Source organism: Anas acuta, chromosome 3, assembly GCF_963932015.1.
Source record: "Anas acuta chromosome 3, bAnaAcu1.1, whole genome shotgun sequence".
NCBI classification, from domain to species: Eukaryota; Metazoa; Chordata; class Aves; order Anseriformes; family Anatidae; genus Anas; species Anas acuta.
The window spans coordinates 27,869,726-27,896,324 of record NC_088981.1 but is presented as its reverse complement, the minus strand read 5'-3'; the positions used below and the strand labels follow the sequence as shown (position 1 = coordinate 27,896,324).

Genomic DNA, 26,599 nt, shown 5'->3' with positions numbered 1-26,599 from the left:
TGGAAGTTACTGGGGGAAATGCTGCTCCATTAACTGGTTTTCTCAGTGGTAGAAATGGTTTGTTTACTGATGAGGTCTTACACTGCTAACAATTTCAGTATTTAAAGGCTGTGTACCGTCTTCACGAACATGCATGGAAAAAAGTATTTTTTTTTTTCTTCTGGTTAGAAAAAAATAGGAAAAGACTATTTGTATCTGGCTTTTTTAGAAACATCTCTTGAGTTACTTTGTGATGGAAAGATGCTTGGCCTGGGTATTTGGTAAATGTTGCAAAATAATGATCTCTTTCGAATAAGACAGGGACTGGTGCTCAAACCGCTGCTAGAAATTTAGAACCTAAATTTCTCTAAACAAGACTCCTTAAACATCTGCATTTTGCTTTGTACCACAATTACAATTGTGTCCTAATTTCAGTAGTTAGATCAAAGGGTGCTGTGCTGTTCTGAGTCGTTGGGCCTAGATACAGTGTCATCCCATCTGGTGATGACCGGAGGTGGAAGCCACCCACCCTCTGAATGCAGCTCTGTGCCATGCTCCTGTGCCTCTCCTCCCCGGCCTCCCAGGGTGCTGCAGAGGCTGTGCCGCCGCTGGGCTGCTCCAGGTGTGCCACGAGTAGTGGGTGGCAGGGACTGCACAGCTGTCTTGGGGCTGGTGGGCCTAGCAGCTGCAGGCTTTTGTGGGCAGGAATTTGTGTGCATGTGAGCCAGAGGGATGGATTTAACTCCATTTTGAAGCTGCTATGTGGCAGAGCTGTTCAGGCGACAGAGGGCTGGGTTTACGCATAGCTGGAGCTGGAGTGGCCCTGTGTGACCCCCCTCTGTGTAAGGGTTGGCAGAGAATCCAGTGATCGTTTCGCAGTGGCTGAGGATTGCTTCCTTGGGCACTGAATCAGTGCTCCACAGCAAAATAGAAAAAATCGTTTCTAGGCAGCTGGACTCTGGGAGGCAGCACTCATATGTTTTTGCAGCTGCATCTGATCAATACGAGAACTTTATCTCAAAACTGAAATGTATTTAATGTGATGGCATTTCTTTTGCAGCTGTTCTCAGCTCTTACTCACAATTTTAGCTCTTCCTAAAATAATGGGAAAATATTTCTTTGAAATTTGTAAGCAATGTTTGGTCTTGACAGTGAAAACCCCTCATGGACTGTGTATTGATACTACCCATTTAAATAGCAGGCAGTGGCTTTGGACACAGTCATTGCCCATTAGAGCTAGCACATCAGTTTAGGGTTGGGTAAGGCAAGCAGACTTTACAAAAAAGATGAACTTTTAGGGTCATGCTTCATCCTTTGACTACTGCTGAGTAGAGTCTTTACTGGTAAGAACAGCCTTTGTTGTTCTACAGGGGTTCTTGCTCTGTGTTCAAACACTGCTGAAAAATCAGTTGGGATAATGACAGACAAGACCTACAATAAACTGCCAGGATGTTAGAAATTATCTTGACATAATGGGCCTGGTGGTGAAAAGCCCCAGGCAAATGGAGAAGCTGCTATCTGAAGTTCAGTCTTGACATTGCTGTATGAAAATAATGTCGCGATAAAATAGGAGTATGGTTCTTGCTCCCAGAGTAGTAGGTCTTGTGGTTCTGGTCATCTGCCATCTATGCAGAAAGGTAGAAAACAAAGATGTTTGCTGCTGTATCCATCCTGCAGTCTTGTGTATCCATCCCCCCACCATTATGGTAGTTTTTAAGAACCTTTTTCTTTGCTCTAAGACTTTAACGATAAAATCCAGAATTGTGTTGTCTATCTGGCAAGCACAGGCTAAACTCCACACTGAAAGTATATGGGCTTGGATTTTAAGCTACGTGGGTGCTAAAGATTTTGAAAAGTCCTACTGTGTTCCACCCTGGTTTACTGCTTTCCCATTCCTGATTGAATGGAATATCCTTAAAGTGAGAAAATGCATGTGACTTTCTGTACAGATAATCATGATGGATTTATACCTTTTCTGAGTGAAACTTTTTGAGAATAATTAGGGGAAAAACATATTTTGTGAAATATTAAATTATTTATAATTCAGACTTTTATTAATTTCCTCTTTTGTGTAGGTGCTTTTGAAGTTGTACATTTGGTTTTGTGATGCTTAGAATTCCTGTAGACGGCATAACCTAGTTCATCTTTGTTCTGTGAAGTCAAATAATAGTGCATACATTTGTCTTATTACTCATTAGAGCTATGATTTATATTTAGCTGTTCATAGCAAAACGTCCATTGGTCTTTTCGTTATTTATTACAATCTAGGGAGAGAGATGTTGCTTCACAATGCTGGTGACAATTTGGACAGGCTTACAGGGTGTGCCAAAAAAATTGTCACTGCGTGTCCTGTTTGGCTTTGCGGCATCTCAAGCAAATCCAGAATGACTCAACAGTTCTGTATTTAATTTTTCTAGGACTTTTCATTTAATGAAAATTTGAGATACTTTTTTTTTTTTTTCCCCCCTCCATCCTGTCTTAAGGCATCAATGAAATGCCAAAATAAATTCTACCAGGGCAAAAATTCTTTGATCAATTGCTTTGTTTGGTACCTCTTTATACAGCTGTTCAGTTGTTGCAGACTGAAAGCTCTAGTGTTGAGGCTTTGGGTGCTGCAGAGAACATGCATGCATGCATGAAGGCAGGAGTAGATCTGACAATGAGATATTTTCATCACAAAAATCAGATTGCTTTGATCAAAACTTTAGCGTGTCAGCCAGCCTCAGTCTGAGATCCTTGATCATTTAGAGCATCCAGGGATTTCCTTTTGTCATTGAAAACATTAATGCTCAAGGAAAGCTGCCTAAGTAAATGTTTTTACTATGTGGGCTGCTACAGGTGCTTGAAGTGGTCAGATGCCTTTTAGAGCTTTGATCTCACTTTTGAAATGGCCTCTAAAGCATGGGGCTCCTGATCACAGTTACTCTGCTGAGAGTAAAGTCTGGCAATATACACCTGCCCTTGCATGAGAAGGCTGAAAGCAGTCAGCACAGGATTAAGTTAAGGGTTTTAACTCAAACCTGGGGGAAGGTGATTTCTTATAAAAAGGAGAAATTATAGACCTGTTCAGAAAATGTAAGTTCCCCTTTGTGTGTGGATCCTTTGTCAGTGTAAGGCAAAGAAAGTATTTCATCTTTAAGGCTTATCTAGATGTAAAAATTGAGGTTCAAGTTTAAGGTATTGCATTTATACCATCATATAATTTTTACCATGTGGACACTCAGCACGTATGTTGGAAGGAGTTTAAGTAAAAAAGATGACCTTTTGAAGCAAGAGTGTTAATGTTAAAGTAAGTCTATTAACTTGAATATTTTTGATGCCTGTACAGTTGTATTGATAGTGCTTGTTCTGTGCAGAAATATCTTTTAGTTGAGTTTAGGAGATTATATTTGCACTTGAATTTTGGAGGTGTGTTTTAATTATGAGAAGATGGTGACAGAATTCACTCTGAAATCTGTATGCATTCAAATAATTCTTAACCGTTCATTAACAAAATAGAAGCATCCTGGCTTCCTTGCCTGAGAGGCAGGCTTCAAACTGTGAGGTTTGTATGTATGCATAGTGGGTCATATCACCCCACTTCATACAGACTTACCGCAGAAACCCACACAGGCAGGTGGTGGCTGCATGTCTTCATATTCAGCATTTGATCGCTATCCCAATAAATATCTTTTTGTGAATTTGTGTCCATTAACTGCCCAACCCACGTGGCTGTATGAGTTGTTTCCCATCCCTGCCTAAGTTGTGGTGTGGCACTGGGCACTTTGCAGTGCAGCTCCTGCTCCTTCCTTGCATGCTGTTGAAACTGCTTATGGCAAAGTTCCTGTGGACAGCTTTCTGGTTGAGTAAAAAAGACAGTCCTCTGTTCTGATGTCCTGTAGCAGAGTGGCTATCTTAGGTACTGTTGCCCATTTTCTTTGTGAAATTATGTCTGTTTTCAGGGAAGCAGAGCCTGTTTTCCCTATTTTTTCCCACTTGTATTCTTAATCATTCTTTCCATGCCTCTTTCCACTCTATCTTGCTGTGTTTCTTAGGGGTTGAACTGTAGTTCCTTTCTTTTATTCATTTGTACCAGATGCTCTCATCTGTAAATGTAATCAAATTCATCTTTGTCATAAAGATTTGAAAATATGTCTATTTCAGACCTTTCTTCTTCAACCAGAACTGAAGAGAGTTTTTTGTGGCTATTGAGCTAGACACCTAGCTAAAACAGACCTCCTGTAAACTCCTCTACTTCTGCTTCCTTGGCACTCTGGGAAACAACCTATCTCGCCATGATGTCTGTAACATACATGTCACTTACTGCTTTGATCTTTATCTGTGTTCAAAAATAAATGTCAGTGTTATTGACATCAAAATTTTATTTATCTTATTTTAAAATAAGTGCACTGCTGTTTCAGAAAAGGATGTAACTTTCCATCCAGCTTTCTTCAACTTGCTTCCCAATTAGTCCATCATCCTTTTTCTTACTTTCCTTCAGGTCAGACATGCGTTGTCACACACATTCAAACAGATCCTGTGGAAACTGTTATTGTATCCTGTTACAAAAAGATGTGAGCATCTTTTCTGAATTTCTTTTTCTTCCTTACACAGAGCATGGTCTTAACTTTCCTGGACCTTTATGAACTCTCAGTCATGGCAGAAGTATCACTCCATCCTCTTTCATCCATTCATCAAAATTTCACACAATGATATGCTTACTCCTTGGGAGAATCTCCAAGGTAGGATCCTCAGCAGACTATGGAGGCTTTCTCTAAAATTCCTTTATTGTAATGCCCAAAAAGGCTTGGAAATGGCCAGGTTGCTGGGGTATTATTGTAAGTACCTATTAAACTAGACATTATTATCTGGTTTTTGTGTCCCTAGCTCAGCAGCATCCTGGGCTGTTACTGGGAACACCGAGGCTGTTATAATATGAACTAAGTAATTAATCATAGTCACAGCATTGCAGAGAGATTTTCTGTGGTGTGTATTTTTGAGAGGGATGGGTGTAGAAGTGTGTGGTAGAAGTGTGTAGTAGAAGTGCTGCTTTGATCATTTTATCCATTTGGAACTTACCACCTTGTCTTCACTAAGAAAAAGTGTTTTATAAAAAAGCCAACAAAGAACAACCACATTGCAAATAATCCTTAGTAATCTGGAGGGGCATTTGGCTGCCTCACAAAAACACTGTGTGTTTTGGCAAAGTTAAGAGCTTTGCCTTAGGAAGATCCATGTTTGGAATAACAGGGTGTGTTGCAAGTCAAGATTCAGGTATCTTGGCAGAGATGCATGCGTAATCTGGCATGATGCCTGTCTGCACTGTGCCTAGCTGTAGCAAGTGCTAAAGTCCCTTGTGAACAATATATGAATCTCATTTTGAAGGGGAAAAAAAAGAGGAGGAGGAGGAGGGAAGAGGGAGCCAGGATTTATTTTAACATTTAGTGGATATAAAAAACAAGTATCAAGAAGCAAAACATTTTTGTGAAGCATTTGCTGTGAAAATTCTGCAACTTCTTATTGCAAACCTCTTTATTGCTTGGATTGGCTGATTTCCAGAGCATCAAGGCTAGGAATTGAGGGACTGAAATATAATCAGTGGTGATACATTTTAACCACATAAAACATTCTCTGCTTCCAAAGCCTCCGGTGTCTCTAGTAAGCAGTGCAACAGCTCCTTGCTGCTGGACTCCAGAGACGGGGAAAATATTGGATCAGAATGGTAAGAAGCTCTTTACTTTTCACCAGCTGTGGATTATTACTTAGAAAAGAATGCTTAAAAGGTGATGATGAAATTAGTAGGGAAACAGTATTTAAACCAAAAACAGTGTGTGAGATATAGTGGCATTATCAATGTTTTGCTGGATAAGATCAGCAAAGCAACTTGGTGACAAATATCTTTGGCACTGAACATATTGTACAGCTTATATAAAATCTTTTAAAATTGGGAAAGACTGCTGACTAGAACTGGATGTAAAATGTAAGCCTGTCTACTTGTTCCATTGCAGAGGGACAGCTGCATGGGCTTTTAATATAATTTTACATTAATTACCACTGACAGAGACTTTATTCATAAAAAACATGAATAAACCTGTGCTGATTGCTTATGTAGGTTGCATGTTTACATATTGTCTTTTAGGTGTTTTGTTTGTTTGTTTTAAAGAACAGAAATGCTTAGTAGCTACCTTTTTACTTTTAGGGAATTATAAAGTTTTTATTTTCCCGGGTCTTCAATTTGTGAAGACCTGTCAGTTATGTTGTGTTTCTCTAGTGTTGGGGGGGGGGGGGGGGAAAACAAGGAGAACTTCTTGGGATACTGATTTTATTCTCTGAATTGATTTAAATATTCTACCGTAAATATTAAAACAATAGAAGTAGAATAAAAAACACATGAATATAAAATTTGAAATTATTATAAATCAATACCAATGTTACTAGTAGTTTAAACAATGCCTGAAGATGTAATAAATTATTATTATTATTATTAGATATTAAAATATTGGTGGGTGGAAATGCATATCTGGGTACTGTTTACTCCCAAGAATCATTGTCAAGACTGGGTTTAATGCATATTTCAATTAAAAACAACCAACAATCTCCTATATGGGAACTCAGCCATTCATTTTAAGTGCATTCTGAAGTCCAGGAATGCATTGATTATGAAATTACAGTGCGTCAGGGTGAAAGGAAAACAAATTACTAAATAAGTCTGGAGAGTACTGAAATATGCTTACTTGACAGCCCAGCTGATGTGTGGGAAATTATTCTCTTTGTGATTCAAATGGTAGCAGAGAATTTTAAAAGAGCAACTATGGGAGTTTGAAAAGTGTACAGCAGATGTGAAACTATGTCTGATTTCCTATTTTTCGTCTTTCTGTTGTATTTGTTGTTGCTCAGCAGTATAAAAGCTGGAATGGAAGAGCTAAAACCATCCCTGAATGCTGTCTGATCTTTTGCTATTCTAAGTGGTTTACTGTGTAGAGAGAAATTAAATACTGAAATACAGTAAATAGTAAATTGTTATCTTGGCCTATGTGCTCCAGGTTATGACTGTAAACACATTGTGATATATTAAAATTTATGTTTTCCTTCTCAACATGCACCATAGATTAGGAAATCAATAACTGAATGGAAACCAGGCTTAAGCTTCTTGGAAAGATATTAAGTATGAATCTAAGCATTATCATTTTTTCTACTACTAGTTTCTTGTCAAAAATGCCCTATGTTGAATATACATTAAATACTGCTATGTATTAAGTACTTCTGTAGTACTGGGGAGACTTTAGAATAATGTTTTTTATTCTCTGAAAACAAAGTGCTCATAGTTAATAATGCCTCTTTTCGAAATTTTGGTGCAGGAAAGGATTGGAGACAGGAGATCTGGCTGCGTTTTCTCATTATGAACACTGAACTTGATGAATTACAAATGAGGTTAAATGTATTTCCAGGTGTGTGTTTTTGTAGTTCCTATACAAGTCAAATGCAGATATCCTTTACAGCAAATTAAGGAAAACATTCCCTTCTAGAAACAAAAGCATTCATGTACTGCCATGTGTTTGCTCTTGATAAAGTTTAAGCCAAAGTAAACTTGCTTTGTGACCTGCTTGACATGGATTAGTTAGGTAATTAGTGCAGGCAGATCACAAGGGATCTGTTTCTTTCAGTTTGGATTGCTTGGGAAAGGATCTTGCATATGCTGGTGGTAGGGCAAGGGGTGGCAGTAGAAGAGAAAAATGAATCTCCCCTATCCCCCAAATGAAGAACCCTTAACAATAGTCAGCCGTGTAATAAATGGCTCATCCAGTCCAAATCGAACAGCCTCTTATGATTTTAACATGAGAGGAGTTCTTTCAGAATGCAAATACTCAGTTGTTATAGAGGGGTTAGCACTGCAAACTGTCAAATGCGTTAGAAACCTAGGTTTAATTATTCAAAATATTTTTTGTGAATAGCAGCAAAAAATAGTAATGTACAAGGCTTACTGGAAAAATTGGGAGATTGTAAACATAACTATTGTAGCTATAACTTCTAATGAAATGTGATCTAGGATTACTGCAAGAGAAGTTGGGTACAGTGAGGTTTAAGTGTCCTTTTAGTGTAAAATTTAACAAAAAAAGCAAACCCACAAAACAACAATCTCAACAATTAGATATAAAATTCATACAAATGAATTTGGGTTAAATACTTCTTAAAAAATCCAAATGTCTAAACTGAAGTCCAATGATCTGTCTGAAAATATAATCTTGTATTTTAAAATACTGCTACATGTATTTGAACTATATTTCACACATAGGGGACTATGAGGGGGAACAATAGCTTTGTACCTGCTATGAACTTGACTCAAAGTTTGGTAATGTCCTCAGATTTTACAGTTCTAGTTGTTTGCTTGTTCTCCTGCCACCTTCTTGGTAAAAACAAAAACACGGTGTGTCCATTCATGCTGGCTCTCACAATACTACTGCTGAACGGACTTAGTCAAAAAAGAAAAAAATCTAATACAGTACAGTTTTGTTAAAATCACAGATTTTGTGTGCTTAGTGCTAACTTACATGCCTCAACTAACTTTTGGCACAGTTTTGTTCAGGTGATATGCTATAGTTGTGGGGCAGGCTGTTTACCATGCCAGCAAGTTTGTGCACCGTACGTAGAATGAAGTACACACTTTACATGCTCCATAAATACTGTTTATGTAGAGGAGGAAAAAGATAAGCACTCTGACCTTTAATTGAAATGTAATGCTGAAATATCTCCAGGTATATACTTGAGTTTATTTATAATGAACAGAGCATGTGTTTTGAAATCTCAATATCCATGTTTATGGAGCCTGAATACTTTCAGTGAACAAAATGTGACAGAAACAAGGTTACAAAGGTTTATGCAAGGATTTATACACTGGAATAGTGCTTTTTGTTTGTCTTTTGTTGTTGTTGTTTTGTGGTGGTGGTGGATTTTTTTTTAAGTTGCTTTCCTTTTGATTCATTATCAGTATACTCCACATATCAAGTTTAGCTCCCTGAAATCCATGTTTTAAATTGTGCCATTACACTGGCAGCACAACATAAAATGAGATGCTTTCAGGGAGTTATAAATTATTTGCTGTGGTTTACATAATGTATTAGCATGTCTGCTGTGTCTGTTCAAGACAGGGTTTTATTCCTTCATCTGGGTAATATACAGAGAAACTATTAAGAAGGGATGCTTTTAGCCTTATTCTGTCCTGTTGGCTTTTATCCTGTCATGCCATCAACAGGGAAGGCAGGGGAAAAGGTCAGTCTTGTCTCTAGGTGAAATAATTAAAGGGAGCAGCTTCCTGAGAAATAGAGCTGAAGTGAGACAGTGGGTAGATAACACCTATTTTTTTTTCTGCATCTGGTGATGTTTGTATTAGAGCATTTGCACTAATTTTTAAATATCAGGACAAGACTGCTGCCCATATGTGTTATGACTATCATAACAATGCCATGTTTTGCTGCACATAATTGCTCACGTACATCATGACCTTATTGAGAATACTGCAGAAAATTAAGGTTGAGGCTTAGAGTGGACCTTCTACGTAAATTAAAAATAATAATAATAATAATAATAAAATAAAATTAAAAGGCTGGGAGAAGACAGAATGGTATTGACAACTCTGTAACAATTGATAGCATGGAGATGTAAGAGGAATCAGTTATGGAGCTGTGCACTGAAGGATGTGCTTCCAGTGCTTGTGTAAGGAGTGTGCTCTGGTCAGATCTGAGGCTGGTTAGCGTGCTGGTGGGAGGCTCCTGCACAGTTTGGCTGGATTTCCAGGCTTGCTCCACTGCACAGCACAGCGATAGGAAGCTCTGTACCTCTAACTCTTGCACTTAGTTTTCAGTCTACTTGGTATCTCAGTTAAGAAGATTTTCTTTAAGTATGTTTTCCAACATGGCTGTGTCATCTGGGGATACAGCTGTACAGTGAGCTCTATTTATCGTGTAATAATGTAGTGAAGAACTTTGAGACAAGTGTCATCTACTGCCCTGGGGCTGTGCCAGGAGCTCTGCTTCCCCTCAGCTCACCAACATACACCTCCTTTATATAGCTAAAGATTTTGGATCCATGAAGATTTGGAATGAGACTCAAAGCCAGAAGGAAGTTTTTTCAACTTCTGGTGTAGATCTTCATTCAGTTGAAGAGGGAGACAAATATTATGTTGAAACCCACAGCTCTTCTGCCTCCATTCCCATAGCAAGATGGCTTTAACTTGGCTGTGCTGACCTTTCGGGTAGGTCAGAGATGTTTGAGGACTGTGTGTTGGAGTCCTTTCTCCCCATTATGTGATGCGATGTGGCTTTCCTCCTTGACACAGGATAGGAGATGGTGCACGTGTGTCAGTCTACCAGACTAGAGACTGCTGACTTGTTTTTTCCTATACTGGGCATATGACATACACATATATTGTAACAAGAAGAACTCTGTGGCAATATAATGGTACTTATTTGGTCATAAGATAACTGAGAGTGGAGACTCATTTGGAAAAAATGGCAAGGAGAAGGATGCTGTAGAACTGTACCTCTCTCATTTTACTTCTACCCTGACAGTATCTGTAATAGCTTTTGTTCTGGTTCTTCATGTTCAGTAAGGAAAATCTTTGTAACGTCATACAGATCTTATCAGCATTAGTTCTGGAGAGAAATTTACAGAAGTTTTACAAAACTTACAAAAGATATATAGTTTATTTGGCCCAAACACGCTGTCAGAGATAACTGAGTCCTGAGTAACTGAGGAGCCACTCTGTAGACCTCTGAGTCTCAGGTAAAAATAAAAAATCTTCCATTGACTGAAACTAGCCTGCAAAACTGGTCAGAAAATGTGTTTATGATCTTTTTTTTCTCTTTTAATTGGAAAAAAAGATGGGACTAATTTTAGATAATACTGAAGAACTCCGTGATGAAAAGTTCCTGTAAGTCAATTTGGCTTTGTTAGGTTATTTTCTGACTATATAAAATTTATTGCTTGCACTGCTGTTAATTTTCTTATTTTTCTCTTTAAAGGTTTGTCAAAAGTGATAGGCATGTTAGAAAGAAACCTTCTTTATGCTTCTGTTCATTCCACTATTACAGAGGATCAATCACAAAAGCAGCAGTTATATCTAATAATTCTTCCCCTACAGCACAGTTAGAGAGAAAATTGGCTTTCTTATACATGCAAAGCATGAGAAAATGGATTCTATGTGAGGGATGAATACAGCACACTAGGAATGCTACAGGCAAAATATATTGTAGTCTCAGCTCTCATCTGTTTGCTGCAGAAGCCATCATGAAATGTTAGCTGCTTCCTCTGTGTATACTTGGGCTGACTGTGGGCTGCATCTCAGTTGTGCCTCAGTGTCAGTGTGGCCCTGTAGCCAGCAAGTGATGGGCAGTTCCTTCTCCACCTGTGCCTCGTGTACTTTCAATTTCAAAGTCTTTCATGTATTTGTCGTCCAAGCCTAATTTCTTAGTTTGGGCTCTAATAAGTTGCAGAAGATCTTGAAGGACTGAGTCTTGGAAGAATCTTTAGTCTTAGTGGTGGATTTCATGACTTGGAATTGGCAGGTAACTTGTATTGTTAGGTCCCAAGGAGAAAGGTGGCCATGATTTTGGATGAGAAGTTTGTTGGAAGGAAAAAACAGGAACTGTACAGCGTGTGCCTTTGCAGAAAACGGTTGTTTGTTCTTGTCTTTAAGAAAAACAATTACCTCCATGGGATTAATGCACATAACTCTTACCAAGTGAGTGTTTAGGTATTTCACTTCACACGGGGAGCAGTGCTGCAGCCTAATAGGACATATGCGTATACAGCAAAGTGCCTGGGAAAAGCCAACAAATGTCAGAGCGTACCAGGATAAACACAAATCTTTCTACTCTGTTAGTTTTGGATCTCCTTAAAATCATCATGAATGCAAACAAACTAACTGAAAAAAAAAAAAAAACATTCATGATGCTGTGAAACAAAAGAGAGAACTTTCAGTTTCTTAACTGTATTATAGCAGGAAGCTTATTATACAGTACTTTGGAACTTATAAGCTTATGACTTTGTGTTACGTTAATATCTGTAGTCCTTTTTGGCTTGTTTGTATGTCATACATCCTGCAAATGCTGTGTCTCTCTTATACATTTGCTAAAGTTGGCTTCACAGTTGATTAGACTCTCTTTTTAATAAAAGGAAATGTAAAAATATTTGTAGCAGAATCTGAAGGGTGAATAAATGTTAAAAGACTGCTGATGAATGTTGATGTAGAATGCCCTTAATAGTCTTACTATTTGTAGTAGCCTTATGATTTCTCTAGTGTGTGTTTATGGAAGTAGTACATTTGCTGTGGATCATTTTGATGGTCCAAAACCAGTGAAATATTCACCATACTGTGACACTGTTGATGGTAGTGGGGAAGCACTTATATTATTCCAGTCAGAGACGGGGAGAGAGTAGGAGGATTTTTCAGGAACAATATAATTAAATGCATGTATGTAAAAGATACCTGCAAGATGATGCTTGAGAAAGTACATAATAGAAATGGATAATTATAGGGAAAAAAATACTTCTCTGGAGTTGTAGTATGTGTTATTAATTTTTCTAGTGGTGTAGAGTTTTTCTGAATATTTTGTTTCTTACCTGTAAAGTACTATTTTTTCTAGTAGTCTTTGTCTCTTTGGAAAGGAATTTCAGATCAAATTGTTATTGATGTATTATTCTGTGGGAATTTTAATATAGAATTAATACAGGCCACTATTGTCAAAGTTTGTTTCATAGCTTAAAAATCATTTGCTTTTGCAGAAATATGGGGACTATGAAAGCTTTCTGAAGACATTGATTTTCCTGTCTATTTATTACCCTTTAAATTGTGTACGTGGCTGTCACTGTTACCAGATCATACCCATTTTTCTTTAAAGAATGTCCAGAATAGGTGACAGTATTAATTCACCTGCTGCTAAATCCTATGATAACTTAGAAAGTAATTCAGAGGTGACTCAGACATCTGATATGGAAACAAAGTCAGTTCCTTAGGGCTAAATCTTGTGAGTACTTACTACTGCGTATGGTGTGTTGTGACTTTTCTGGGATTAATCACATCCTAAACAGTCAAAAAATAGTTCCCACTACTCTTTCATTTTCCGTGGGAAGAAAAAACTTCAGTGGATCTTGTTTGTTTTAACCATCTCCAAATAAAGCCATAGGTGGTGTGTGTGATGACTTTTACTCTAAGACTGGACAGCTTAGACACACCTGGAAAAACTCTTGGCCAAACCTCTCGTAGTAGGCTATGCTCTTTGTGCTGCCCAAGAAACCTTCAGCAGGAAGCACCCGTGTGTCTGGAGGGTGCTGGGTGCGTTGGCCCTCAGCCAGGCACTGCTGCCAGGAGGGCCTGGGCCAAGACCTGTGCTCGTCCCCTGCCCCTGCCTGCACCCACCACCAGTGAGTGTTTCTCCAAGCAAAGAGGTTGCTTCATAATATTTTGCTTCCACACCTGACAGAAGAAGAGCATTGGAAAGCATGCTGTGGCGATTGCTTTTTACTATAATTTATTTTGGAGAGGTTTCATTGGTGCTATCAAATCACTTTACTCAACTGGTGTTTAAAAACCAAAAACTGGTGCAATCCATGGCATTGCTGAAATGGTTGGACCATATGCAATCCATAGCTGAAAAATGGGAGCTTAGCCATTGCTCTCAGTTTTAAAGACAGGCTCATTTCATCTTGCTTTCCTGCAAACTTTTATTACTGAGAAAGAGTTAGTTTAGGTTATTGCAACTGTCTTTCTGCCATGCTGAGACAAGGTGTGATTACCAGAGCTGTGCATGCGGCTGAGCATTCTTACCACCTTTGCTGTGTTGCAGTGTCGTGTGCTGCACAGAGAACAGCAGGGGTTTTTGACCTCACTGCATCTTAGCAATTGGGGAAAGGTAGGTGGATTCAATATATGTTAATTTCAGCAAAATTCCAACCCAAACTATGAAGCCATATTTCTATTAGGTTTAAGAGGAGTCATAACACAAACCTGTACAACAGGCTGACTTTTGTTAAATAGGTGCTGTTGTTTTTAATGGTCAAAGTGAAATCCGTAGCAAAATATGGCAGACTTGCAGAATCTAGACGTGGAGATCCTATTCTGACCTCACAGAGGTCTCTCGTATTTTCAGTAGTGACATGTGTATCTTCTGTTGAGTTTCTGATCTCAGACTATGTTGTGTAAATGTGTATATATTTTTTAAATCAAAAGCATAATTTCTGAATGGACAGTACTCTCTGGGGAAATGGATACAAGACAGAAGACGGTGCTTTGCTTTAAATCGTTACTACCTTTAGGGCTTGGCACTCACCAGGCAGCAGTGAGAAGCATATCATTTATTGTGTTATAAACGCTCTCCTATCTTAAATTCTAAAATAGTTGCTTCCTGGAGGAGGCTTGGAATATACACTGATGTACCTGACAGTTAATTAAAATTCAGTGTTGTTTGTTCTTGCTTAAATTAGTGAAGAAAAGCTTCTAGGAAATACCATAGAGAGTTAACATTCAGAAGATTTCAAATTATTTTGAAAGATGAAAATTCCCATGACTCTATCCCTTAAAGAGTTGAAACATAATTCAGATGCATCTTTACCACCTGTCACTTGTTGGTGTTTTTTTTGTTGTCGTTTTTTTTTTTTTTCATTTTTAGAGTGTGTATTCTCTCTCTGTCTCTCTCATAAATAAATAAAAGGAGTGAACTGCAGAAGAATCCTCTTTTTTTCATGTGTTTGTGTGTTTTTTTTGTTTGTTTGTTTGTTTGTTTTTCCAACAGGTTATTTTCTGATTTCTTGTTGGTGAACTACATGCACATGCTATTTCTACTATAGTATTGTAACCCACCTGGACAAATGCATACTTAGTGGGAATCCAGTTGTTTTGTTCAGTTACACCAGGAACTGGCCAGCATGTTGTACAAAACAGAGAAAAACATGTATAATAGACTTTGTCTGTAAGGAATGTGAAATCACTGATTAGCTGCTTAATTCCATTTTCCTTCACATGTACATAGCCTCCTACATAGCAAAAGATGCAAAAAAGTATTGAAATAAGCTTTAAGCTAAGACAATTAGGTCTCCAGATGTCTGGTTCCTCGGTTTAGAAAACTGCACAAGAGCTTATCTATTCCTGAAATAAAAATGATTTAGTCCAAAACCTCTTTCATGATTGCCCATCTGCCAGGGTGCGCATTTCATTTTTCATGTGGTAAATAAATTTCAAAGTAATTTTTTAAGTCATTGCTGTAGGGCTCATTACAGAGATTTCGTGCTTGCAGATACTGACAAACAGAAAGCCAAAAAGATGTGCAGTGCACGCAGAGCACCCAGACTGGGCTTGTGAGGTGGGAAGCCCACCAGGATGAGGGGAGTAGTCCAGTGGATTTATGCAGGGAGAAATAACCACATGACCTGTGTCATTTCTCTGTTCCCCTTTTCAAGAAATGCAGATACATATAGAGGGCAATGAGAGAGGCCATTTTCCAAGCTTTCTTCTCAGGTTTGTGCCATTAATTTTCCCCTAAAGTCAGACACTCAGATTTTAAGCTCTCCTTTCATATTATGTACTCTAGTACTGCAAGCTACATTTGTGCCTGTGTTTAGGTAGGCAGACATATCTATTCTCAGTGCTTTAAATTTAGAGTCTTACCTTGTTCAGATTTTTGAAAGGTCACTTCTGCTGACAGGTGGTGGGTGCTGATGAATTGTCAGGTCGGGCCCTTTCTGTACTTCATCCTGAAGTCACAAAGGAGAAGAGGAGTCTTACTGAGTTTATATTCCCCAAACTGTGGCCTGTCTCTTCTCTACTTCACTAGAGGTGCAGTTAATCAAAACTACTGCAGCTCAAAACACCTGGAAGTTGTGCAACTCTTAAATGTCTAAATGTAAATTTAAAAATCTAATTTTAAGCAGGCAGATTTGATCACTTTGCTCTTGGTTACCCAGGAAACCAGTTAATTACTATGCATTCGCTTCAGCAGTCTGCATGCAGCTTTTAAAACATTTTATTATAATTTTTCTTTTATTTTGTCTTAAGCTAGTGTTTGTAGAAAGGGCTGGCTTGACAGCTCTGGCAAATGAAATAGTCTGCCTGCCCACGGACTATGTGCTCCCTAGACAGTGGCAGTCCAAACTTCCTCATGCTGTTTTGTCAGCATGCCACAACTTTTATTGAGGTGGGGGGAAGAGTTGAAGGAGGAAGTCTTTGTACCATCAGGTTTTTGCCCTCAAAATGCATAAGCATTGTCAGAAAATTCTCTATCTTTTCCTTTCAGCGTATAAAACAGTGCACCTAAAAATTGGGTGAATTCAAACTGTGGAAACCTTTTTTCAGTCTGCAAACCATCATCAAGATCACAACGTTGATCCTGATGCTAAGTTGCGGTCAGCACTCGTGACAGATGATCTCATAAACTAAGCAGTTTTCCATGCTCAGCACCGAGAGAAAAGGATTTCCAAGGAGTTCTGGTGCTGAAGCCCTTAGCAAAAAGTCCTCAGATGCTATCTGCAGATTAGATGTAGAAGTGGGAAATCTGTGAATTCATTCTAAAATATTAAAATTGCAGCCTTCAGTTTTTCTTGGTGAAGACTTTTGTTGAGATAGAAGTATAGTGCAAATCCTGATAGCTACAAATCACCTAGGACTCCTAGAAAAAATCATCTGGGAAGCACATGGTCTTTTCAACAAAGAACTGTGCATTTGCTTTCCAATTGTACAGGTCTTCTGTTTCAGTTAGTAGCTTGAAAATCATGGAAGAGCATTGACAGAATCATTCTGCTGATCTCTAGTGAGCACGGTGAATTTGCAAATGTTTGAACAGAAGTAACAAGGCAATAAGAGTGGAGCATACCCATGGTTATCTTTTAATTTCATATATCTATGCTCTAGTATGGCTGAAAACAGAAATACAGAAGGAATGCTCACATATCCCAACTTAAAGTTTCTGTCTCAAACAGCTACAATGGTTCATAACAACTTTTATCCAGTGCAGCTTCTGCAGAGAGGGGAAAGGTTTTACCAGGAGGCTGTCAAGGCCATCTCTATTCAAGCTGTGCTTCCAAAGCAACTTAAATGACCCAGTTCAAGTTGCATACTGCCATACTGCCACAGGCCCGTCCCTTTCCTCTAGCCAGTGCCATCACTTGAAATGAATCAGTGTAGGGAGTTGTTTGGTTGGAAATCAACCAGGAGTTTTGAACTTTTGGGAGTGGAAGACATTGTCTTCTGCAGTTTTGCATACTTTGATTTAGTGAGGAATCTTTGATTTGGCTTTTTTAAAGCAAAGCATAAATGAAAATGATAGTATGTTAAGACAGAAAGCACAAAGGAAAATCATTCTCGGGTAACTAAAGTCACGGAGGGGACTCTTATTCTTTGAATGCCATTTTGAACTACTGAATAATTTTTCATAGCTTTTCAAAATCAGGCTATATTTTCAAGTTCATTGCTTAAGTTTAGAGAAAAAGCTGTAAATTTTCCTGCTTTTCTTCCTGCAGACTGTATAATACAAAGATGTGTATGTTATTGGCAGTCTAAATTTATGAACCTTTTCAGCATTTAAATTCAAGATGCATTGCTGCTTTTAGTGTTGCTCTAAGAAATTCATGGTGCATTAATGTAACTCTAATTGGACTATCAGCATTGGTCTCATACATGTTGCATCTTTAAATGAAGAGAAGCGGGGAGAGTGCATAGGAGAAAAGGGCAAACGTCTCATTCATCATCTGAATTGGAATATATTCTTCCTACCTGAAGAATCAATGTTGTAGAAGGCAAGGTGTGCTGTTTTGCTGTCTTTATGCGTATTAGATGTTCTTAAGTTTTAGAAACCAGTAATCCAGAAAATAATTTCATATTGGATTTACATTTGTAGGTGTAAGGAACGTGGGTCTGTTATGGAGATGTTAAAATATATTTTTAAGTTAGGAGTGAGATCCTGCTTCATAAGACTGTAAAAAATTCCTGGTTTTGAGAGTCCTTGTTAACCTTGTTTTACTGGTGTCAACTGAATTTATTTTTTAATTGCTATTTTTTTCTTTCTATTTGAATAACTTTAATTTTTACATAACTTTAATTTTTACATAGCTGGTTCTATGTTCCTAGAAACACGGCCTGGTAAGCTCTGAATTTAGGTTTAGATCATGAGAGCTCTGTTAAATAGAAGAGAATAAACTCCTCTTTGCTCTGTTGAGACTGCCCAAAGAACTAGCCAGAGATTGCCCAGCTGCAACGGGCTGCCTGTTTTTGTGTCTCCTCTGTGTTGGCTGACCACAGAAAAGATGTTTTACCTAGGTCATTTAGCTGTAAAGTGGTGATGGCAGTTATCTTCCCTACATGATTTGTTAGTTGTTAATTCTGTTTAGGAGAAAATTTTTATCAGGTAGAAGTTTCCAGTGGGACTAGCAGAACTTTTTCATTTATTCTAATGATATCAACATAGTGACTTTTGTGCCAGTTGTTCCATTAAATTCAATGGATCTTGCTTCATTGACTGACGTTGAGTGTATGACTCCTATTTAATGAGAGTCATCGTACCAAGTCCTTGGTAATTATAGCAACTCAGGGAGCTGAAACCTGCCCTTTCTACTTACTTTTCAGTGGTGATAAATATCTCTACCTTTTGTTATAATCACAGTCTATTCAAATCAAGAAGAAACAACTTACAAAAATGTCTATTAAAGGCAGAACAGAGATAATTCTGAGGATTGCACTTCTCAGGTGGCTGTGAGGTACTGATGGAATAGATTTATCTTCTATTATGATTTGTGAAAGAGGAACAGGCTGTATACTGAAAGTACACAGTACCCCTGTGTATGCAGTCAATGAGACTCATTTTCATTGCTACTTTTATTTGTCTGAAATATATACATATGACATTTATCAATAGATATAAAAGCCGTTCTTAAGCTAGAGAAGCATTACTTTTTTCTTAATTACCCTGGTTCTTAAAATAAAAAGCAAGTAAAAATCAAACTTCTGTCTTCAGGAATCTAGTGCACTTGCTCTCTAGAAATCTAGTGCACTTGCTCTCTGAAAGTTACGCTTTGACACAGAACATCTTGCAGTGTTTGGAACTAGAAAGCTCCAGGGTCCTGTAAAGTAATGAAGAAAAAAATGTACGTCTCTGAAGGCTGGAACTGATACATTACTATCTGGGTTTAAATAGATGGGATTGCTTTTTTGATGTATCACATCAGATGTTGCATTACTTTGGACACTGTTACTAATATCTTTATTTTTTACCATTGAAGCCAGTTTTCTAAATTTGTGTAGATGCTGTTTATATGTAGCTATTGCTGTTGTTTTTATTAAGGTCATTAATTTTAATAAACCCCAGCAACTCAAGTATGTTATTGCCATCATAAATCCAACCACCAATGGCCTTACATTTTTAAAGATTTCTGTAAAGGAGTGTCGTAGTTTTCCTTTTCTTCCTATGCCATGAATAAAATTTACTGAACTGCCCAAGGGTTGAATTATCTTTTTTTTTTTTCTTCTTTTTTTTTTTTTAATACCTTAAAAAAAGTATTATACTTTTTTTTTTTAATATTTTTTTTTTAAATAGTAATACATCTCCTTTGTAATGGTGACTAGATAAAGCTGACAGGTTAATGTTAATCTTCACTCTACATTAATGTACAAGAAAGAAACCTTGGAAAGGTCCTTCAGACTAGATACTTCAAAGTCTCCTGGATAAGTTGTGAGCTCAGGCTCAAAAAGCTTAACAAGTTCCTACACACATGCAGAGTGTACATTTGGAATCTGGACATGTGGTAAATACAAGGTAGTTCAACTAAATAGGCAATCAATTCTCATCTGTGGGCATCTAAACAGCATGACTTTGGTGTGTTTTAAGTTAAGTAGATACAAAATCTGATTGTATAGTCACTCTTTATGCACAGAGACATTCATAATGCTGTATAACTCTGAAGTAAAAATTCTGAGTCCCTAGGCAGGAGCAGCTGAGAACCCTTTGCTGCCTGTAGCAGCCTATGTAACCTCCTGCTGTTGGCAAGGTGAAACCCTAATCAGAAAGGCCATCCTTTGGTGGAGGTTTTGAGGTGTCAGCAATAGCAATAAAACTCCCTTTCTCTTCCTTCTCCAGGACTGTACATGCCTCTCCATGTGAGGTGTCGGCTGCTTTGTGCAGCAGGCATCTGCGGTCAGTGTGCCAGGTAGGCCAAGGCCCCTTGGAGAACAGCGTCCAGGGTGAGCAGAGATTTCCCACAGGTGGTGGCAGCCAGGGCCTGCCCCACCACCCTGGTTCCCCTAGAGAGGGAGGCAACTGAGGGACAGCGTCAGTCCCAAGTGTTAGGCTAGGGCGTTGGACTGTTAGCGAACCCAGCTCTGCAGAACTGGGCTGAGGGACACTGGAGAACAGCCCTGCTATGGCATCACTGGGACAGGGGCTGTGGCCCCAGGGAGGGACTGAAATGGGGTCCTGGGCTGTGGGTAGGGTGAGGGAGCCCCAGGGGACTCTAAGGGCTATGGGTGCCCTCAGGGCTGTGATACCACCCTGTGTTATGTGGTTATTTCCTTAGTGCTATATGTCCCTTGAAGATGCTGAACTCAAAAGTGACGGGCATGAGGATTCTGGATGTGTTGAATTCAGTATTGTTATTTTGTGTTATAAGTGAATACATTGCTAATGTTGAGTGGGCAGTGTGTTGCAGCAATAAGGCCCCAAAATACAGTCCTAGACTGTTAAGCCAGTCTTGTTCTCTAGGAAAGTGGTTCCGAGAACATGAAAGCAGTTAGGATTCTCAGGCTCAATATTTAGCCAGCCAGCAGTCCTTTTGGAGGCTAGGGAAGAAAACAGAACTGATCGTTTTCATTTCCAGTTACTGTAGTTGATAGCTTCTTCCTTCATGAAGAAAACCTGAAGAAACGTGAAGGTTTGCAAATCCGTGTAAACTTATGGCATCTATTGTCCTATGGCAAGGGTTTCCACAGCATAACAGTGCCTTGTACGAAGGAGTACCTTCTTCTGATCCTTTTGAACATGCCAACATAATTAATCGAGTGCTCTGTAATGTTTTTATTGGATAAGATGGTGAATAACTGTTTCTTAGTCATCTTTTCCATGTCACTTATGAATTTATAGTTCTGTCACGTTCCTCCCATAGTCATATCTTTTTCCATGCTGAAGACTTCCAGTTTATTTAATCTTTCTTTATACAGAAACATTCTGGGCTTTGATTGTCCTTTTTACCTTTTCCTATATATCTTCCAGTTGCTCTGTGATTTTTGAGATTAGTGGACCAGAACTGCACAAGGCTTTCAGGTTGCAGGCACATTGTGAATTTATACATTTGTGTGAAGTAATTTTCTTTGGTGTTCTCTTTCTTTTCTACTAATTCAGCTGTCCTTCTTGACCTCTGGGCAATACATTAATGTTTCCGTAAAGTTACCAACAAGAACTGTGACCTTGCTCCTAGCTTGTACTATTCAGGTTAAAACTAATCTTGAGACAAATAAAGCTGGAAGAGTCACATGTACTTTAGTGCACTGTTATATGTATCTATATTTCCTGCTACTATCCAGTTACTCAGCATGAGTGAATCCCACTGCCATTTCTTGCCTTTGATTGTCTTATTTACTAATCTGTGACTAACTTTGTGTCATCTGCATCTTTCTGCCCACTAGGAAAAAAATTGTAATTTAACTAAGAAAATGAATAATGAAAGCAGTAATGAATGTTTATTCAAAAAGCACTTGTCAATGTTGGGGGAGAAAATCTTAAGATTAGTAACTTCTTACTGTATTAGACTCTTCAATGATGCACTGATGTGATTTTACAGATTTTTTGGGGGGTGTTATTTTAGTTTATTTGGTTTGTGTACATGTTTTTGTTTGTTTATTTTTGTTTTTGGAAATGAAAGGGGCATAGAGATGGTTTTAGCCAAGTAGTGCTTTTTAAATGTTTTGCTTCCTCCTTTAGCCAACTCTAAATCTGTGGTTTTTTTTTTGTTTGTTTGGTTTTGTTTTTCTTTTTTTGTACTGAGGTTAAGGATAGAAGTCCTAGCCTTTTGGAGTTCAGCTAAAATGTAAGTGGGAATTCCTCCATATTCATGGCATTTAAAGCATTTATGCTATCTATGTGTACCTGCAATGCATTTATAAACTCAGTCTATTTGAAATCTTAATTAATAGAATTCAGACATGACTGGTGGTTTAAGAAGACTCTTACAGCAGGAGCAGAATTCAGCACGGCATTCAAAGAGGGGATAAAGCTCTCTGAATCTTCATTAAAAAAAGGTAAATAAAAATGAAAACCACTTCAGGTAGCGAAGGTGAGGGAGGTCTTCCTGGCAGTCAGCCTGTACTGTTTTAATACTTGACTGGTATTTTGAATTGTCACAGTTTCTTAGTTTTTTAAAAAGGTATTTTGGCTACAATAAATAACAATAAGACCCATAATAAGCTATTTGCTATGGCTATGGACCGGGACAAACTGAAACTATTGAAAGTTTCAGAGCACGTATTGCAAATTAAGACAATCTAAAATGGTAGAACTTGCTTCTGCTGCTCCTTCTGTTTTTGGCACCCTCTTGTATTCTTAGGGGACTTTGATGTTGTTTTCTGACACTTCTGACAGCAGTTAAAAGATTTTTGTAGAACACACTGAAGTCTCCCTGGCTTTTTGAGTGAAGGTGTTGGGGCATGCTACCAAGTCTAAATGCATCTTTGTTCTCCAGTGAAAAGATATCTTCTCAAAGATGAGGCAGGAAGCTTAACTGAAACCAAGGGAGGATCAGTGAGTGGTAGCAAAAAGATAACATGATTGCAGAAGAAGCAGATAAATATACTGCCACCGTTATATGAAAAGATTGGGTTTTATTCCTGGGGTATACCAGCCACTTATATTGTAAAGGAGAAGAAATAAAAGATTAAAGGAATTTGAGCATAGCTTAATTATGAAAACAGTTTCTGAATATGAGATTCACTATGCTGGGATTTTCTCTTCCTTATGCTCTCTGCCCCAGCATCAAGGACATGGAGGGTGAACACAAGCACTGTGTTACTATGGAAGTGCAGAAGCTCTGCCACTCTGGGTGGCATTATGGATGTAAACACCAGTCTTGGCTAGATTTGCCTGTGAGTCAAGGTATCATTTTCGGGGCAACTCAGTATCAAATACCAGTAATATTTTTGTGGTATTTGCCTTTTCACATTTCAGAAAGTAATTCTTTGAGTTCCTCTGTCTTACTACTATATCACTCATATTGGGTGAGCTCCAACTTCAATTTTCGTCTGCTGTCCTCTTTTACTCCATTCTAGTTGGTAGATCTGTCTGCTCTCAGAGAGGCTGAAAAGTGCAGTTCAGATCCTGCAACATTACATCAACAGAACCACCTTCTTGATCTTTCTGGCTATGCACACCTTGGAGATATATTTAAAAAAAAATAATAAAAAATCCTTTTATCAGCACTGGCTGTTATAGACAGCCTGCTATCTGCCAGCTGAATTTTAATCACCTTGTACAAGATGTGAAGATTGCCATTGAGAAAAGTGGCCTTAAACAACTTCTGCAGCCTCATCAGCCTTGGCTGCCTTGGGAATTCCATCTTCTGGTGTGCATTAACTCATTTTGATAGCATCAGTGTTGCCCTGTAGCTGTTCCAGCTCTCAGAATAATATTGTGGCATGGCTATTCCCTTTCCCTCTTTTTCCACAGCAGAAGAGTTTGGTTCGCCTACACATTAGGTACTCTCCCTGAAGTAGCTCTCTGCTGGCTTTACGGCAGCCCAGCTGAAGGATGGCAGCATAAAGAGGGCAGAGAGAGGAGGAGGTAGGGCTTATGTTTCTGAAAAGGATACCATCCGCACCATTAGTTAGAGCGGAATCTGTGTTGTCTACTGTGCTTATCTAAAGCAAGATAAGTAGATGACAGCAAAATTTTTCACGCTGTGCTTCTGGATTTGCCCCCCCCCACCCCCCCTTTTTTTTCTCCCTTCAGGTAGTTCCTGCTTTCTCCCCAAGTACTTGTAGATCATTTCAGTTAAGAACTTTGCTTGGATACTTTTCTTTCATCTGGCTAGGAGAAGAATTGTGATTGTGTAACAGAGGACCGAGCAATGGAAATTTCACATTGAGCCAAAAATTGTGAGATGCTTTTTGTCAGAGGGCCCAAACAATCATTTAGTCTCTGAGCCTGTTCTTATATAGTAAAGAGATACATTTCCAAAGTTGCCATCTACAAAGTAATTTGCACAGCTACAAGACAGCAGAAAATGACAGCATTCATTTCTGCATATATAGCAAATAGTTTCAGTGTCCTTGGAGCGGTCTGTGGATTAGCGCAAGTATATTTTTTTAATTTTTAAATTGCTGGGTAGTTTGCTTCTGTTTGAATTACAGTGGCTAGATAGAGACTGATTCCCCCTCCCTCTCCTGTTTTAAAAACATAATTTCTATGCTTCTGTACTAATACAGAGATCTAGGCAAAACTGTTGAGCTTTATAGTAATTTTTGGCAAAGCATCTGTTTATTACAAAATGATTAGTACATAGTCAATGTAGTGACTTCAGTTAGTTTCCATCATGTCCATTTTTGTTTGGTTTTGTTTTTCAATGCAAGGACTAGGCTGAAAGCCACGCAAGAAACAAATGTATCAGAATGACATGTTTAAACATTCTCATCTTCGCTAAATAGCTTTGTAGAAGTTGTCAGCCATGGAGAATATTAGAATAACAAGGGCCAAATTCTGTTTGTGCTTGTATTAGTGCAAATGTTGAAGAAAGCCTATGAGCTCCAGGTTATTTTATCCCTCCCTATATGATAACAGATCACAATTGCAAATGGAAAAAGTGGAGGTTAATGTTTGGGCTTGCTTATTGTTTGGGTTCTTTAATTTTTCCTGGAAAAGGCTTTGCAGTTGAATGTGCAGAAAGCTAATTTTCAGAAATAAACCCAGCTTTGCAGTCCTTACTGACAGTGAGATGACTTGCTGTTTGCTGTCCCTGAGAGAAACATAACTACTGTAAGAAAGACAAAGTCGAACTGTTGTGGAAGGAGCTTTAGAGATTGGTGCAGAAGAAAAGGAGAAAGAAAACTATATAAACTATATATCTGTCAAAAAGTCTTAGCAATAAAGGAAAATCAAAATGCCTTATCTCCATGCTTATATGTAAATAGGGTAATATATGAATATTTAATAAGGTGCCAGATGCTTTGAATCATCTGTTAAATTTTGATCAAGGCTTTTGTATTCAAAATCTAAATTGAGCTGATGACTTTATAACATATCTGGTGTCTGGATAATATTTCTATATATTTAGTGTGATCTCAAAATGAGATCGGATGGTTCGTGTGGTGGCAAACCATGTTAAACAGAAGTGCTTGAGTGCTCCTGGCTGTACATTCTGAACATGGCAAAATGAATTGGGGAGATTATAGCTGCAGTTTTATGTCATTGGCAAATCTGAATTTGAGCTCAGCACAGTGGATCAGTTTTGGCTTAGGTGCATATCTAATTATCACTTTTATGTCCATGGGGAACTGGAACTTTCCATAGCCAGACAGAACGAACTAAAGAAAAGGTGAGGTTTTAAACACTGAAATGCATACTGTTCCTGGGAAAAAAAAAAAAAAAAAAAAAAAAAAAAAAAAGTTTTGTTGAACAAGAGACTTTTATGTGATTACAGTCTGCATTTGAATGCCATTTGAAAGACAAAGGCTATAGTTTTATGACTTGAGAGAAAGTTATCACATTCAAACTGGATTTTTGGTCTTTGCATTATAAAAATAATTATATATGCTTTTTGAAGATTGAGTTCCTTGTTCCTTTTAAAGACAGTGGCAAAATTGCTATTATCCATAGTGGCTTGCTCAAAGCCCATAGTGTACCCATGAACATTTATACATAAAATGCATGCGTATGCACATTTTTATCTCAAAGCTGCTACAAAATCTTGTCCTTTACCTAAGTATTCTGGACATATCTGCAGTAGGTTGGAGAGTTAAGTTTGAGTGGGGTCTGACAATAGAGTGCCATGCATTCTCCCCATATTTCTCCACTATAGAAAAAGTTAAGTTTGACCCATGATCACTAAACTTTGGAAATATTAAACTTTTAGAAATTTTGGGAAATGCTATGCTTTTGATGTATGATGGCATTTGCCAATAAATAAGCTTTATAAAACACGCATGTGTATATGTGCATGTTTCTTATAAATGCCAGCAAAGTCAGCTATTAATTTGCTTGGCTGGCATTAATTCAGTCAACGAGATAAGTTCAGTTCGCGGAGCAATCCTTTCTGTTTTTTTGTTTGTTTTTTTTGTTTGTTTGTTTGTTTTGTTTGTGTTTTTTTTTTTTTTTTTTGAAATTAGTAGATTACTATGGGAATTAATACCTGAAACGTACAAATAAAATCTCCATGAAAAATAAAATCTCCAAATAAAGTCTCCATAGAAATGGAGTATCAATTGGCTGATAGTGTAAGCACAGATACCGCCCTCTTCTTGTAGGTTCTGCAGTAGGTCTGTCTTGTTCTGATAGTGTACATTGTCTCAGACTATCAATACTGCTTGTTTTGAATGTGCTCTGGAAGAAGCACATAGTTAGTATATATATTTTTATACGCCACCAGGCATTTCAGTAATGTTCTGTATAAATGGCCAGGAGACTAA

General features: G+C 38.1%; 1 protein-coding gene across 9 annotated transcripts in view; it reads left to right on the top strand.

Annotated features, from left to right (window-relative positions):
- Nucleotides 1-26,599, top strand: part of PLD5 (phospholipase D family member 5) — a 177,515-nt gene that overhangs the window by 33,278 nt on the left and 117,638 nt on the right. Inside the window, exons 2-4 of one of the 9 annotated variants that reach the window (XM_068676322.1) lie at nucleotides 4,573-4,700; nucleotides 5,602-5,680; nucleotides 7,317-7,406. The exons of 5 other annotated variants lie outside the window; for them this stretch is intronic. In XM_068676322.1, coding sequence (XP_068532423.1) covers nucleotides 7,395-7,406 — 12 coding nt within the window. In that variant the 5' untranslated portion in view covers nucleotides 4,573-4,700; nucleotides 5,602-5,680; nucleotides 7,317-7,394. Of the gene's footprint in view, nucleotides 1-4,572; nucleotides 4,701-5,296; nucleotides 5,681-7,316; nucleotides 7,407-26,599 lie in introns of those variants that run through there. 3 more of the 9 variants (XM_068676326.1, XM_068676323.1, XM_068676324.1) reach the window with 3 other exon arrangements.